Source organism: Paralichthys olivaceus, chromosome 3 (genome assembly GCF_024713975.1).
Source record: "Paralichthys olivaceus isolate ysfri-2021 chromosome 3, ASM2471397v2, whole genome shotgun sequence".
Classification (NCBI taxonomy): domain Eukaryota; kingdom Metazoa; phylum Chordata; class Actinopteri; order Pleuronectiformes; family Paralichthyidae; genus Paralichthys; species Paralichthys olivaceus.
This window is the reverse complement of record NC_091095.1, coordinates 23800115-23816793: the sequence shown is the minus strand read 5'-3', so window position 1 is coordinate 23816793 and position 16679 is coordinate 23800115. Positions and strand designations below refer to the sequence as shown.

The window sequence follows — 16679 nt, the reverse complement described above, 5'->3', positions numbered from 1 at the left end:
TCAGTATTGTTCCTAAAATAGTTTGATTTGTGCAGGATGTCGTCTTCCTCTACAGTCTATCAGAGTTTAGTGCTCATTTCAGGCTTTCTAAAAGATGAGGGGAGGTGTGTATGGCATGTGGAGGTTATATAACCATAAAAATGTTCCCATGTTATTAATAACCCTCTCTCTCATCTTTACTACCCTGTATGTTATAACCACCCTTGGTCTGATGTATCAAAACTCACAGCATAGCAAAATCCCATAGACAAACTGTCCTGGCCTGTCTGTGGCCAACCAGGAGTCCTATATAGTAGTGTTGTAGACATGTTTAAATACACAAATAAGCATTAAGGAAACATTTTTCTAGGATTTGCGCCCCACTGAACTCATAACCTGGGCTGTTGGAGAAAGCCCAATCCAGGTCTGAGTTTTCCCTCAAACTCTACATAGCTATTGTAAGCCCCACTTTGAGAACTGCATCTCCTATCTGGAATGGAGAAAATTCTATCCACTTCTTTTGACTGTGACAGCTTTAGTGACAGTGTCAGAGGTGATTCTATCATGTCAGTGTCAGACAACATGGCGTATGGTAGGATGCCAGAGCTTTTTGCCTCACAGCATTAACCATGCTCTGTAGGAAGATCCCCCTTGTCGCAGCTGTAGAAGCCTTATAGGGATACCAGTATTTTAGGGTACATAGCAGCAAGGGGAGAAACTCAGTAAGAAGGTGAATGCTCAGTGTTTTGTGATAAAACATGCATGTGGGCTTGTCCAAGTTCTGGAGGCAAATGGACAGTGTTCAGAAGATCAGCTCTGCAGTGTCTGCTTGTTGTGTAGTATACAATTTTTGGAGTATTTGATAAGACCAGCACAATAGGGCTGCAGAGAATGAGGGGATGAAAATAATAATAACTTGAATTTAAATAGCGCCTTTCAAAAGACCCCGGGAAGCTTTACATTTGTCAGTGATGGACCGAGATGGAATTTAACGTCTTTTTTCCTAATCACTTTTTTGTAAGGTAGTGGTAATCCTGCTGCAGCGTTATTTTTTTCATAAAATGTAAAAAGATTAGATTGTAGTATTTGAGAGATCTAAGGCCTGAAATTTAACATTTTCATGCCAGGGCCTCTCAATCATCAAGATTCCTGCTGTGCCTCCACGTAGCAGCTCATGGAAACTGGGAGGATAAAACCAGGCCAAGTCAGCAGGGATCTCACAGTGGTCTCCACAGGTGTAGTCATATTGATTTAGACAGTGAATAACCAACGACTGTCTTTGCAAATAGAAATGCTAAAATTCTGAAAACCCCGAGAGAATGATAAAATTGTGGTGCAAATACCAGTTTTGTGACTTTTAATTTGGGCTGAACTTTTTTTTCAAGCATTTGAGTGTTTGTCTTATATTATCTTTTCTTGCCCTTTAGTAATTTGGTAGAGACTCTCAGATAGTTGCCCTCTGGTGGTTAGCGTTTTTACTTTCAAAAGTTCTCTCCGTCTCAGCCCCCTTCACTTCTCTAGATCTGGGCGCAACAGGGACTCAAGCATTGCTTCTCTGCGTGAGCCTCATAAGTTTGATTGAAGGGAGCAGTTTGACTGGCTGGTTGACTAAAAAGCATAGAAAACACTGACAAAGATGTCTGCAGAGGATTTAGTATGTTGTGTCCTGCCTCTCTCCTCCTAACTCTTCAGAGACTTTGTGTTGTTTTCAGCGGGTCTGAACAGAGAATCTCTCGCTGCGTTGTTCATGTAGAAAAGGCAATTTCTGGAGAAAGTCTGTGCCTAATTCTGCAGACATTCTGTGGAGTTTGTGTTTGAAAATGGCTTCATGCTGCTGTGTAAGACTCTTGCCTCCCCTGTTTTATATCTTGTTGGCAGGTTTGCTTCTTTCTTTCACACTTGCTCCACTGATAAGTTGTGTCCAGGTTGTGCCAAGCTTTATCAGACTTTTTGTCAGAATACTTTAAAAAATATAAAACAACTAGACCATCAGAACTATTAGGGACACACGCTAACACGGACTGTTCTGTGAAATTTCGGCAAATAGAAACCTGTCTGTCTTTGTCCTCATGATAATTCAGATCTTTTTGAAAAGAATAAGGAGCAGAATTGCCAGAGAGACGGATGAGACGCCACAAGGGCAATGCATGATTTTATATATTGCTCAGTTAGTGACTCTTGGTTGTGCACTACTTATAATGATGCATTGTGGGATACAATTAGTGCCCTACATCACATAACATTTGGACATTACTACAAAATGGCACATTTACTTCATAGTGATTAGTGAGTGATTTTGGATGTAGCCACTGTGTCTTTGTCACTTTGTTTGTTCATCTGTTGTTTTGTTTTACTCGTGTTCCTTCCTGCCATGTTCCTCCTCCTGAGTTTTCCCTGAATTATACTACCTGTGATTTTTGAATGTTGTGTTCCTGTCCATCAACTTTTAAATTTTCATTAAATTCTCTTTTACGCTTGACCTACTTTGGCCTGTGCTTTGCGGCATCTGCATTTGGGTCCTCACCTTTTTCTACATGATAACATTGCTTTTTTTGAAGTAAATCTTTTAACTTAGTTAATTTTTTTAAAGTAGTTCATTTTAAGTTGTCTTTAATTCTCAAATCAAATGGTTACAAAGAAGAGCCACCTCAGGCTCTTGCAGGCATCTTAATGTACTCCATATGACATCGACGAAGAACTGTATCTGAAGAAAAATCACTTCGGGAAGTAGTGTCACTTGGGGAACTGAGGATTCTCTCTATATCTCGGTCTGTCTCTCTGTCCATGAATCTGTCACCCTCTCTCTGTCTCACTTCATGTCTCTCTCCTGTGTCTGTTGGCCTCTCTCTGTTCTCTGTGTGTCTCTGTCTGTGTCTCTCCATGTCTCTTTCTCTGTCTGTCTGTGTCTGTCTGTTGCTCTCTCACTAAGGTGCATAGGGACAAAGTCAAAGCACTTTCATATAAAGTCTTTTTGTGTCTTTCTCTTTGATAGAGGACCATAGACTTGAGATTAAAAAATGTAGGGCTACCATACTTTATAGAAAGTGAAAAGAAAACAAATCTAAAAAATATATCCTATCAGACCATTACTTCTTTTACAGTAATAAATAAACTCCTGAACTAAACTATTTTCACAGCTCTCATCCTGGAAATGAAAACTATAGTGTGTAAAAAAATAATATATATATAAAAATTGGACTGCCAGAAGGAAGACATCAAATAAATGATATCTCCTTTGGGAGAGATAACAGTTGGAGATAATGGATCTAAAGTTCTTACAATAAAAACATACCACACGTCATGCATCAGCGAAGCCTTAAGCCAATTAAGGAAAAGTTTTGTCATCAGAACACCAGAGGTAGTTTCCCAGCTGGTGCAGCAGGAGGAGAAAAATAATAATATTGTTTTTAAAGTTATGACTGTATTTTTATTGGTCTTTCTAATTAGTATATGCATGTTTGTAGTAATTTTGTGAATCTGACTCAATCAGTGTTCAACCCAGAATTTATATTTCCACGTAATTTTCAGTTTGATCATCCTCATCAAAACATCATATTTCACTGTAGCCTAAATGTAGCTTTTGGCTTTCAATCATTGGCTTTTTGGAATATCTCCCAAAGAGGTTGAAGGTATTAAAAAAAAAGAAAAAAAGTACTCAAATTCACAAAGGGTCTGTCAACAATAATGCGGTTATTTTCCAAAACAAAAAATGTTCCCCTGCCCTTGGGCCTCAGTCTACAAGATTTTTCCAACGCCTTCTAAAGTGCTGATTTTCAAAAACTCTGATATCTATGTATTCACGTTTACATGTAAAATGGAGATTTTAGGAAACTATGACTTCACAGCTTTCACTGCGGATGCCCACAGTTTAATTGTTGAGTATGTATCAGAAACAGTAAAAATGCCGGCTACACACCAGTGTCTCTATGTTAGCATTGCTAAGTGTCATATTTTTGTGTTCTCGTCTGGATGTAGCCATTTTGTAAAACCAGGTTGTATGGATATCTACACTAAATTGCCAAAAGTATTGGGTCACCTGCCTTGACTCGCATATGAACTTAAGTGACATCCCATTCTTAATCCATAGTGTTTAATATGATGTCGGTCCACCCTTTGCAGTAATAACAGCTTCAACTCTTCTGGGAAGGCTTTCCACAAGGTTTAGGAGTGTGTTTATGGGAATTTTTGACCAGAAGCGTATTTGTGAGGTCACACACTGATGTTGGACGAGAAGGCCTGGCTCTCAGTCTCTGCTCTGATTCATCCCAAAGGTGTTCTATCAGGTTGAGGTCAGGACTTGGTGCATGCCAGTCAAGTTCCTCCACACCAAACTCTATCATCCATGTCTTTATGTACCTTGCTTTGTGCACTGGTGCACAGTCATGTTGGAACAGGAAGGGGCCATCCCCAAACTGTGGTGTGGATGAACTTTACTGGCCTGCACAGAGTCCTGACCTCAACCTGATAGAAGCCTTCCCAGAAGAGTTGAATCTGTTACAACTGCAAAGGGTGGACCGACGTCATGTTAAACCCCAGGGATTAAGAATGGGATGTCACTTAAATTCATATGCGAGTCAAGGCAGGTGACCCAATACTTTTGGCAATATAGTGTATACCAAAAATCTCTGCAGTCGTGTAGACAAGGCATAATAAAATCTTTCAGTCAGATCAATTCCTCAGGATGAAGTGTCTTCCCCAAGTTTCTTAGACATGAAACATGAAAACACCTTAGAGTTGTAAGAGACTCAGCGTCCAACATTCATACAATGATAACAATGGTACAAGATTACAAACTGCAGCACAGAGAGGAGTATGTGGTTTATGTATCATCATGTCAGTGGACTTAGTGGTCATGATGAGCCTGTGTATGGCAGATGGTAACAACATCTTTTATCTTGCCTCTTGATACGTCTGTTTATGCTGAAATCAGCAGCCGAAGGGGAGGAAAGTGAAGGCAGGCGAGGCAGAGCGGGGGAATCTCAGAGCAGGTAGTGAGGAAGTCGGTTGCGTGAGAATGAATGATCTTGCAGATGATGTGTGCAGTTTTGAGAAATGTGTTTCGTTCTACAACTGTGAGTAAATTGAGAAACGCAGATGGAGCTGTGAAAGGGGACGAGTTACAGTGAAAGCTCAGTAGAGATAACACGGCTGGTGCTGAAGTTATTTGAGGTTGTGCTGCCTGTTGGTTTGCGTGTGTGTTTTTTTTTCAATACAGTAGACTATTCCACTGCAGTCCTGCTTAAATCAGCTTCTCTGAACTGTCCCTGACCTGGATGTTGAATAAGTTAATCAATAGCTTTGGTAATTCCAACTTAAGCCTTAAAATTGCGATCCTGGACAGCTCCATCACACATTGACAAAAATTGATTCATTTGAATAAAGTATAAGATATAAATGAGTGTCCCATAGATAGTTGCCTCACACCAGCATACAAACAAATCAGGGGGTGAAATGAAATGTTTATGCCTTGACCTGGGACTCATTTGTGTTGTCTCAGGACTTCCCTGTCTGGAGTTGAGACTTTACTTGGGGCTTGATATCAAAGCCTTGAGAATTACTCCCGTTTGACTTGTTCTGTGATCTCATAAACAGCCTCGGAGCAGAAATACTTTATTTTTGACATGCTAAGGCTCTTTGAATTATTTTCTTGGATTATTCTTGGAGTACATATTATTTTCTGCACAGCTATTTGTGGTTTGTAGTTTCTTATTTTTTATGAATATGTTGATTGTAATAGCTAACTAGCTCTGTTTTGTCTCTCTAGATTTCTTGACCATTGCAACAATATTAGGAACTGGAATCTTAGGTGAGTACTTACTTGTGTCTTTTTAATGTGGATGGAGAAGTGACTGTTTACACTGACAGATCACTCTCACACACATACTTGCACCTATGGTGGATTTGGGGAGTTTGTTGAACAACACAGACTTACAGTAGATCTGAGGAAATCCCACTGAATGGTCAATACTTTCTAAAAAGTATGATAAACATTTTGATTTGACATCCTTGGACATCCTTGACAAACTGTTAATGACCATGTGAAATAAAGGCTGCACACATGGGAACTTGAATGAATGAAATTGGGTTTGTGGTTTTGGGGGAACAAACTCTTGGGATCACACCTCCTGAACATTTACTGTTGAATTACCATCTTTCTCACAGCCTACAGATAAACTGAAGTTTCACAGAGTTATCTTTTTAAAGGTCACTGTACTAAATTGCAATTATATACTTATTTGTGTATAGTTTAAGGTTGACTCATCTAACACAATTGGGGGGAACATGTGAGCTATATTTGTCTCTTTTCCAAGACAATTTTTTGCAATATCAGTTCATTTGGAACACAATTAAAGCTCTGTCCGTGTCTTGGCTTTCATTGGCAGAGCAAATTTAACTGTGGTTTTATGAAGTGTAGTTAACACCAGGGAGATTTTTGTGGAGGTGGAAATTACACGGGACATTACATTTAACTACTTTGTTTTCAGCAGGGTCTTCATGTAGTTCCACAAAGGTGGAGCCCTTCCAAGTTAATACTTGTTCAATCACTTAAATCTCATATTGAAATCAGCACTATCCATTAAATTTTATGGTAAGTTTGAGCCCGAGCGGAAAGGAGTGTCTGTGAAAGAGAAAAACGAGCAGAGATGGTGATAGACAGGCAGGTGTGCACGCTCTGAAAAGTCACACATTGATCTAGCGCAAGTCTTTAAAGCTGTACATTCAGAAATGGTTCTACATTGTTTTCAATTTCTAGGTCTTCCAGTAACGATAGCCCACGCCGGACTGGTGCCTTTCCTTGTCTCCTTTCTTGTTGGCTTTTTTGTTCAGGTGAGTAATACGTCCATGTTTAAGATGTTGTATAATGACCCAAGGCCTTGAGATACCTCTCAACAGAATCAGTTTTATTTATTAGACTGTGAACAGGTCCGTCTCACAACATCACTACGCTTCCTCCTTAAAGTCATAATGAGGGAGCATAGAGATTTCCAGATGGCTCCTGGAGGGAGATTGATGATACTTCAGGAAACTATGGAAGAAAAATCTGAGAACATGTTGTCAAGGCAAAGAAGTGGACACATGGCTGAAGTTGTGCTCCTGGGGGAAATAAGCCGATGCCAAACCTGTTTTATTTGAGTTTCTTTCTCTTTGCCTATTTCCGGTGATAGTGTTGTATTATTCTCAGAGGCAATAGCTGTCTCCTTTTATGCACCTAAAGCACAAGTATAAAAGGAAAGGTGTTGCATTGTTTTCACAGTTGGTGCGACCAGTCGGTCAAGTAAAACTACAGCTTCAAACAGGATAAAGATCTTTTATACATGTCACGTCTGCTTGAAAGTCCATGTGATAAACATTGGCAAAACAATAAACACTCTCAAACAGCACATCAGTGAATACAAAACTCGATAAAGATTCAAATTATCCAGTTTGTCACTAAGAATTATGGCTGTTCATGTTCAATTTCTTCTCTTTGGTGTAAAGGCACAGAACACACTCAGTCTTCCCCACAGGATGGGACGTGAATAAGAGATTATGTCAGAGAAAGTTATGTTGCAGCCTTAAAGGCACATTTTTATTTATCCTTGTATCCTCTATTTGAAGCCAGTCTGTGATGTGGGATCTCGCCTGGTGTAATGAAACAGATGTTTTACACCAGGACTGTTTAAGTGATTGTCTTTGCTTTAATGTTGCGGCACTCACTTGTTTTCCTGTTATCACTTGAATAATGTCCCTCACTGATAGCCTGCCACTATAAATGAATGATGATGTCTCCTCTCATCCACTGCGAATCTGTTACTTTGCCAGTCTATGGTCTTTTGTCAAAAACGTGTATTTGTGAAAAAGCTGATCGGAAACATGGCAGAGAGAACTCTGTGTCTCAAGGTGAAATCTAACTGAGAGAGGAAATCAGATCTCTTTCATGCCCTCCCCCAGTGAATGTTAACAGGATTCTCATCTACTTGGTATTTAAAAAAGAAAGGCTGACTGTGAACTAGTTACTTAATTGTAAATGCACCAGTATACATCCAACGTTATTGCATGAAAAGGCCACACATGTACTCTCTATCCTCTGTTTTATAGGGCTTGCTCATCTACCTGTTCGTGGAGCTTCTTCAGAAATGTCAGGTGGTGCAGCTAGAATCCATAAAGGTAAGCAGCTGACAAAGCACCATCCCTTCATTTAACAACAGATTCCCTGTGGTAACACTGAGAGCAGACACCGCTGCACTGACTAAAGAAAAAGCTAAGGGCTAAGTGAATGGACATTTTAAAGATAATATAGAGCAGTATAATATTTGAGATCCAACCAGAAAATCGAAATGATATTTTATCTATCTTGTCACCTCTTGCCTGAATAGAACAGCAGTCTGTATGGAGTGCTGTGGTTTAAAACAAATGTGTGCAATATTCAGATGATAGAAAATATAACTTTTTTCATTGTGGATTTTAAGACATGTTAATCAATCAGAATTCACAATACCAGGTCCCGGGAAGTAGTTTAGCTGCATGGAATAGAGTTGTTGTTAATGTTTTCTATCCCCAGCATTTCCCCCAAACATCCACTATTCCTGACTTCTCTCTTCTATCCCTGACATTTCCCCTCGGCATATAATACAGGGGGATATAGTCAACAGCATGTCTCTCTCTGATCATTTCTGCAGCAGAACTCAAAAACCACTTTGATTTTTCAATGAAACTTCACAACTATGTTAATCTGGTTGACAAGTGGCACTTTTTGATGTTTTGTTTCCTTTAGTCCTTATTTTATTCTGTAGTTTCATGGCAATGAGTCTAACCTTTACCAAATTGAGATCATTTTTTTAAATAAATAAAAAAATGCATATAGATTTTTTTTTGTACCTTTACAGCTATCACATAATAAATGAAGCTTTTTGATTTTTGCAAATGTTTTAAACAAGCTACTGTTATCTATCAGGAAAATATAACTTAAAAAATAAAGGTAAATTTAAATGAATCTTGTTTATATAAGCTTATAATATTAAACCAACAGTTTTCCATGATATAAGCCCTATGAGGCAAATTGTGATAAGTGAATATGGAGTATATAAAAAATTTATTTATTGATTGATTGATCAGTTTTGAAACACAGTACCACAAACTGTGTGATTTCTATTGGAACAGTACAAAAAGCACAAATATACTTTATTTACCCAACATATGTTATAATCACTTAAAGTCTTTTTCAAAGAATATTAAACTATAAAATGTCATTTCTCTTCACCAAATCAAACTTCTACACACTAGTGCTATTTTAATGGACTTTTTGCACAAGGGGCATTAAAATGGGGGGGGGGGGGGGGTGTTTGGTTCAACATGTCACCGTCCGCTGCCTCTAAAATGTGAACAATTCATTTCGCCATATAAATGGACGCAGCAGAGGTTTGGTCTGTTGTCATATCTATACAAATTGGTGTGTGTGTGTGTGTGTGTGTGTGTGTGTGTGTGTGTGTGTGTGTGTGTGAGAAACCTGGGGAGTTGTTGCAAACATTCTTTTCACCTCCCAGACATTCCCGCTGGTTTAAATACTATAGACTCAATAGTCGGCGAAATTAAGTTTAGGACAAAAACACACAAAACAACCACTATGTTGACTTATTAAAAACTAATTTTTTTAAATTAAAAATGTTAAAAATTTCCAACCATCCTTTTAAATCCAATGAAGCGTCATCAAAAACTGCAGTTTCTTTCCTGATGTTTCACCCATTTGCAACAGATGCAAGTCTATGACTGGTAACTTAACGCATTATTTTTGGTTATGCAGTAAACTGTACACATACTGGAATTTTCTAAATCATAAGGAAATTAGCTTCTATGCTTCCTATCTTATCTCCTTTAGCAGAGGAAACACTGGACCATCCTTTACACAAGGAGAGGGGAAAATGCCGTCCCATAATTCTTTGAAAAGCGATGCAGCGTCCTAGTTGTATTCTCCTGAAACAAGCCAAAACTTACAGAAATCCTCACACGATTGTCTGAGCTCCTGATTTCATCTCTGTCACATCTGTCCAGTCAGGAGTCACGTTGAACAATGAGATTATTTAACTTAACTAGTTCTGACTCATCAAATACCGATTGCATGTTTAATTTTTCCTGATGGCTGCAATCTGTGTCAGATCATTTGTGAACAGACGAGATGGAACAAATCTCATGATGCAGCATTGCAACAATGAAACGGAGCTTGCTCGGTTTGTGAGCTGCTGCTTTGTAGCCTCTCGTCTATTTGGTCCGGCACCATCTTGTTTTTTTAAATCGGAAGTGACGACATTAGTAGGAGCGAGGGGTGGAGCCTGACTGAGAGCTTGAGGACACTGCACGCCCTCCTCCACCTGCAACCTGCACCCATTGGACATTACTAGCTGTCGATCACATTATATATACAGTATATATCATATACACATCATATATTTGACTCTATATGGAACCATGACTTACAAAATGAACACCAGGGTGTATTGAGGAAGAAACAAGAGATGTTGATAAAATTTCAACTTTATTTTTTTTTTAAGAGAGGTACATATTTTCATTTTCTTTGCCTCTTCTCCTCCTTCTCTCTGTCTAGTTTCTATCTCTTCTCTTGCTTCTTCTTCTCTTTCAGCTCCTTCTTATGCCTCTTCTCTGCCTCTTTCTTTGCTTTCTTTTGCTCCTTTACTATCTTTGCCTTGTCCTTATCGGTCATCAAGGCCAGTTCCTGAAAAGACAGAGACGAGTGTGTTTAGATGTTTTCTCTTTCAAAAGCCTGAATAAGAAACAAACTTAAAGTGCAACTAGTTCTTATTTAGATCAAACGGAGCTGATGTGACTTACCTGAAGCTTGATCTGTTTCAGGATGAGCATCTTTATGTCGGCCTCGTGCTTGGCCGCCCACATCTGCTCAGTATCGCGGACCAGTTTCTCCAGCTCCTTGATTTTTATGAAGCCAGCCTCCTTCTCAGCCTGCTCACAACTGAGATGGTCCTCCAGAGCGTCAACTTTCGTCTCCCACTCAGTCTTGTTCTGGAGGATCCTTGTCTCGATGGCTTGCTGCATGGAGATCAGCTTCTGGTTGCTGGCTTCCAGTGCCATATTCTGACTAGTGAGACTGGCGATCATCTGATCCGTATGGACAATTCTGGCCTCATGCTTGGTCACCCACTTCTCTTCTGTGACCTTGAGCAGTCTCTCCAGCTCCTTGATTTTATTGGAGCCAGCCTGCTTCTCTGCCTGCTCACGGCTGAGCTCGTCCTTTAGAGCCTTGATTGTAATGAAGCCAGCCTTCTTCTCTGCCTGCTCATGGCTGAGCTCGTCCTTCAGAGACTTGATTTGAACGAAGCCAGCCTTCTTTTCTGCCTGCTCACAGCTGAGCTCGTCCTTCAGAGCCTTGATTTGAACGAAGCCAGCCTTCTTCTCTGCCTGCTCACGGCTGAGCTCGTCCTTCAGAGCCTTGATTTGAACGAAGCCCGCCTTCTTCTCTGCCTGCTCACGGCTGAGCTCGTCCTTCAGAGCCTTGATTTGAACGAAGCCAGCCTTCTTCTCTGCCTGCTCACGGCTGAGCTCGTCCTTCAGAGCCTTGATTTGAACGAAGCCCGCCTTCTTCTCTGCCTGCTCACGGCTGGGCTCGTCCTTCAGAGCCTTGATTTGAACGAAGCCAGCCTTCTTCTCTGCCTGCTCACGGCTGAGCTCGTCCTTCAGAGCCTTGATTTGAACGAAGCCAGCCTTCTTCTCTGCCTGCTCACGGCTGAGCTCGTCCTTCAGAGCCTTGATTTGAATTAAGCCAGCCTTCTTCTCTGCCTGCTCATGGCTGAGCTCGTCCTTCAGAGCCCTGATTTTGATGAAGCCCGCCTCCTTCTCTGCCTGCTCACGGCTGAGCTCGTCCTTCAGAGCCTTGATTTCTGACTGCCAGTCAGGCTCGTTCTGGAGAACTTTTGTCCCCATAGCTTTGAGCTTGGTTGTGAGCTCATTGATTTGGTGGTCCAGCGCCTGTTTCTCATGCGTAGTCCTGTCGATCACCTGTTCCCTCTGTTTTATAGAATACTCCAGCTCATTCACCTGGTTGCACTTTTGCTTCAGGTCACGTCTGATCTTGTGGATCTCTGCCTGCTGGCTTTGGTTGCGATTACTCAAGGACCTGTACTCCTTCTCTTGGATCCTCAACTCCTTCTTGGCATCCTTGAGATCGAGCTCTAGTTCCTCCTTGAGTCTTTCATAGTCTGCATTCTGCATGCTCTCCTTTTCCTTCCGCCATGTAGCTTCTTTGCAGGACATGGCCATCTTTAGACTGGCATTTTCATGAGCCAGATTCATATTTTCAGAATCCAACTTCTGTTTTGCTTCAAGGAGGTCCTCAAATAGTTTCTCAGAGTCTGGCACCTGAAAGACACAAACAAACATATAACAGTTAAAAACACAGTCCCACACTTGCTTTGAATTGAATGTTGATGAACCAGACCACCAGTACATTTAAATACAGTTTCTTCAGTTCTGTTAAATACAGTCTCTACATACTAGGGATGTCACGATATGACAATTTGGCGCCGATTGTTGTCAGAGGAAATATCACGGTTTACAAAATAATTGATTATATAAAAAACAAACAATAAATAGCTAATAATATAGCTAATTAACTACAATATTTATTATTATTATCAACTATATCCAGTTAGTTTTTCTAGTGTAACGTTTGGCTATTTTAAAGTAATTTATCTAAGCCGTTTCATTTAGTTGCCTTATTGTGGAAGGTTGGTCAGTGAATTTGTGTATCCTGTCATCATAAGCAGTATATCTGTATGGGACTTTTAGTGTGTGTGTGTGTGTGTGTGTGTGTGTGTGTGTCTGTGTGTGTCTGTGTGTGTCTGTGTGTGTGTGTGTGTACGCGTGCTGGTCAGAAACCGAAAGCAAACAAGTTTTTCTCCTCTCGCTGTGAACTCCTCTGATGGAGTTCTTTGTCCAGCGTTGGTGGAAATAAGGCCGTTAAGTCAGTTCCCTCTTCTCAACTAATGTTTCAGTGGCTCGCTCACACAAATTACGTGACTTGCGAGAGATTTCACCAAGCGGTGCACACACAAATTTAAAAAAATCACTAGTATGCTCATGCTAGCATTCTAGCGTTAGCACCAATGTGATGGGTTTATTTAAAGTCCATCCCCTCGCAGAAAAAATATTTTTAGAGTTTGAGACAAACAATGGAAAAATAAAATAAAATCATTTAAAGTGTCACACTAAAAACATGTTTCCTGCTTAGAAACCTTACCCTTTTTGACTTGTTCTTCGGCATGTTGGCTAAATACAGGAAAAATGTAGGTGTACTGAAGTATATTCTGTCTTCTGACGGTCTCGTGTATCGAAGATTTGTGGATCTGTGGTCTAGTTTTGGAGCTGTTGTCCTCCCAAGGTCTCTTCCCGAACTCTTATAGGCACTGAACCTGGCCTTGATGGCTTTGGAGTCTAGATAAATAAACAATCAAGGTCAAATATGACATCATAGACACTGTCACATGTGACATTATAGGCACTGTCACATGTGACATCACAGAAACTGTCACATGGGACATCACAGACACTGTCAGTTAAATGTGATATTAATGTGACAAACACATGGACATTATTATTATTAGATATAGTTATTTATAATAGCCTGATAGTAGTAATAACTCAATAGAAATAACTCGTATTGTAATATGTAACTCTAATCTTGCTGTGTTTGTCTTAGACAGATGTGGCAGAGTGTATTGTGATGAATCGGGTGTGCGTGGAGGATCCAGGTCTCACAGAGGATGAAGATGAAGATGAGGGTGATAATGCAGAAGCAGGTAAGAATCTGTGGGGCCGACACACACCACAGACATGACCTTTTCTTCTGTTCAGGCCCTCATATAATTTCAGCATGAGACACGGTGAGTTACTGCAGGAAGTGACTGTCTCATAAACAGTTATGATACAATAAAATGACATCACGCCAGTAACATGTACTGTAAGACCTTTTAATCATGGACTACACAGATAACTCTGTGGTACTGGTCTGATGAATACACGATAAAGGAGACTGCAGTGAACAACAGATCATCTTTATTTTAGAGAGGAATGAATCTGAACGTCTTGTCACAGTATTCACAGTCCAGCTCATCTTAAGACTGTGGTCCGACTTGCTGATCCAAATAGGCAACAGGATGCTTGGTCACACTGAACCTGCACTCATATGCAGACATTGAGACTGAGTCATATTCCTTCCCTTAATAGATTTTCAATATTCCAGCTGTCCTGCTCTTACAAAAAGCAGTTTTTTCCTTAAGTAGACTAAAAGGTATTAAGATTTATTTATTCTAATAGTTTCAGGATGATGATAAGTCAGGTTACAGTGTCAGGGCTGTTGGAACACACTGTATTGAATTGCATCGTAAACTGCTGCATGGGGACATAGCTGATTTGAATTATATTGATCTCCTAACTAGAGTCTTTGGATCACTGATTGCATATTGAGGTATTAATCAAATTGTTCTCTGGGGGCAAGATACACACACCTAATAAAGTGAATATATAAAAATCAAATTTATAAGACTTTTAAAGCATTAACCAGAAGATATAACTGAGGATCAGAAGAAGTCGCCAAGTTGCAAGTATATTATCATATTTTCGTTACAGGCAAACAAGTCTCTTGATCAGGTCAGACTTTTCTGGTCCATCTTATTTTGTTGATGCTCTTCAGTGTCTCAACACTTCCTCCTGGGTTACTTATATTTCCACACCATTGATCCAATAAACCAACACTGTACTCAACTCACCACTAGAGCATACCTAATTCCATTCTCCTCTGCCTCACTGTTTTTATACCTCCTTGCCATCAACAGCTATGGCCATAGGTGTTATGTCCCATTCTCGTGAACAGGATATCTCAATACCTCCTTGAGGGTATTTCTTGGTGCACTTGGACTCATTGGATGAACTTATCACATTTAGTAGGTCACAAAACACCTTATTTTGCCATTGCTCAAGAATTCATGTTCTAATTGCGATTACCAATTTCTATATCAAACAAAACCAAGGAATTCTGTTTGACCAAACACTTACTTTCAAAAGCACAAATTTAAAAAGTGGTCCAGTCCTGCTTCTTAAAAACCAGAACCATCTCCCAAATTAAGCTCATATTTTCACACCCAGACAAGAGTTATTCACACACTAGTGTTCTCTAGACTGGAATACTGTAACTACCTGGGTATAAGACAAAAGTCACTCTCCCGCCTCCAACTAGTTCAGAACGCAGCAGCCTGTCTTCTCACTGGTCTTAAAATGCAACATCAACCTGATTTTGCTTCTCTCAGTTTGCTCCCTCTCTGTTTTAGAATTGATTTTAAGATTATACTGATCACTTTTAAAGCACTGGGGTCCTGGGCCCCAAGCTACATAATATAATTTTTGACCCCTTATGTGCCAGCATGCAGCCTTAGATCCTCAGGTAGAGCCCTGCTGGCTGTTCCAAAGTCGAGGTTGAAAACTAAAAGTGACGGTGCTTTTGCCATCAGAGCCCCTCAGTTTTGGAATGACCTACCTGAAGAGATAAATCAATTCAAATCAAATTTTATTTGTATAGCCCAAATTCACAAAACACATTTTGCCTTAGAGGGCTTTACAATCTGTACAGGGAGTGACACCCTCTGTCCTTACAACCTGGGTTCGAGTGAGGAACAACTTGCCCACAAAAAACCCTTTTAATAGGGAAAAGAAGGTGGAAGAAACCTCAGGGAGAGCCACAGAGGAGGGATCCCTCTCCCAGGACGGACAGACGTGCAATGGATGTCACGTGTATAGAACAGCAGTCTAATCCTATAGCAGCATAACTAAGGGATGACCTGAGCCAGCCCTAACTATAAGCTCTATCAAAAAGGAAAGTCTTAAGTCCACTCTTAAAAGTGTTGACCGTGTCTGCCTCCCGAACCCAAGGCTTGCAGAGTCAGCAACTTCTTTTTAAATCACTTCATAAATCCTATTTTTATAGATATGGTCGTTTTCTTTGCACCTTTTATTTTACTTGTTCACTTATTTTTATTGTCAATTTACTGCTTTTATGTGTTCAAGTTTTCATGCCACATAGCTCTATATTCATTTCATTTGAACACTACTTTGTTTCTGACGATCTGACCTCAGTGTGGTTCTCTGGCACATTCCATGATTGTTATTTCTCTTATATTTACTTTTCTTGCTTTGCTGTCAAAGCACTTTGTAAACTCTGTGTTTAAAAAGTGCTATTTAAATAAAGATTATTATTATTATTTCTCAAGCATTTGTATTGTAACAGAAAGTGCAGTGTTAAATCAGGACCTGCTCTACATTCTATATTTATAAACTAAATAGAAAGGCAGCTGCTGGAGCCGGGACTCATCAATGTATGTGCCACTGTCAATCACGAGAATGGGCGGGTGAATGACAACTTGTCCTTTCAAGCAACATCAATTACAAATGATTCTCTATTTAAGGGTTCTGTGTAATAAGTCAAGCTTCACCAAACTTAGCATTACCACAGACCAAACAACTGACAGGTGGCCAGTCAGCCACATTGAGACAGTTGACCGTTCACCCCCACATTCACACCTATGGACTGTGGGAGGTAACTGGAGAACTCGCAGAAACCCACGCAGGTGTAGGGAGAACATGCAGACTCTTTTTTCCTGCAACTTGACTGAGAGATACAACCGAATGGCATTAACTGTATT

General features: G+C 40.1%; 3 protein-coding genes across 3 annotated transcripts in view; 1 reads left to right on the top strand and 2 right to left on the bottom strand.

The window, feature by feature from the left end:
• LOC109625363 (uncharacterized) overlaps nucleotides 1-16679 on the top strand; it is a 103125-nt gene that overhangs the window by 7368 nt on the left and 79078 nt on the right. Inside the window, exons 2-5 of the mRNA XM_069522553.1 lie at nucleotides 5744-5785; nucleotides 6734-6807; nucleotides 8059-8127; nucleotides 13685-13784. Coding sequence (XP_069378654.1) covers nucleotides 5744-5785; nucleotides 6734-6807; nucleotides 8059-8127; nucleotides 13685-13784 — 285 coding nt within the window. The remainder of the gene's footprint in view (nucleotides 1-5743; nucleotides 5786-6733; nucleotides 6808-8058; nucleotides 8128-13684; nucleotides 13785-16679) is intronic.
• Nucleotides 9832-13401, bottom strand: LOC138407292 (flagellar attachment zone protein 1-like). Its single transcript, XM_069522749.1, has 5 exons — nucleotides 13226-13401; nucleotides 11059-12345; nucleotides 10804-10899; nucleotides 10578-10687; nucleotides 9832-9856 (listed from the first exon to the last, which is right to left on the bottom strand). The coding sequence occupies exons 1-5, from the start codon at nucleotides 13247-13249 to the stop codon at nucleotides 9832-9834; spliced, it is 1542 nt and encodes a 513-aa protein (XP_069378850.1). The 5' UTR covers nucleotides 13250-13401.
• Nucleotides 10517-12246, bottom strand: LOC138407293 (calponin homology domain-containing protein DDB_G0272472-like). The gene is made up of 3 exons (XM_069522750.1): nucleotides 11755-12246; nucleotides 10804-11607; nucleotides 10517-10687 (listed from the first exon to the last, which is right to left on the bottom strand). The coding sequence occupies exons 1-3, from the start codon at nucleotides 12244-12246 to the stop codon at nucleotides 10562-10564; spliced, it is 1422 nt and encodes a 473-aa protein (XP_069378851.1). The 3' UTR covers nucleotides 10517-10561.

Bases quoted from the DNA above. Each gene is read 5' to 3' on its own strand.
- LOC138407292 (XM_069522749.1), bottom strand. From the start codon at position 13,249: ATGCCGAAGAACAAGTCAAAAAGG. The intron at 10,900-11,058 runs GCACTGGAAGCC...ATAAAAATCAAG, and splicing joins GTCTCACTAGTCAGAATATG to GAGCTGGAGAAACTGGTCCG. The intron at 10,688-10,803 runs GTAAGTCACATC...CTGTCTTTTCAG, and splicing joins TGAAACAGATCAAGCTTCAG to GAACTGGCCTTGATGACCGA.
- LOC138407293 (XM_069522750.1), bottom strand. From the start codon at position 12,246: ATGGCCATGTCCTGCAAAGAAGCTACATGGCGGAAGGAAAAGGAGAGC. The intron at 11,608-11,754 runs GCTGGCTTAATT...GTTCAAATCAAG, and splicing joins ATGAGCAGGCAGAGAAGAAG to GCTCTGAAGGACGAGCCCAG. The intron at 10,688-10,803 runs GTAAGTCACATC...CTGTCTTTTCAG, and splicing joins TGAAACAGATCAAGCTTCAG to GAACTGGCCTTGATGACCGA.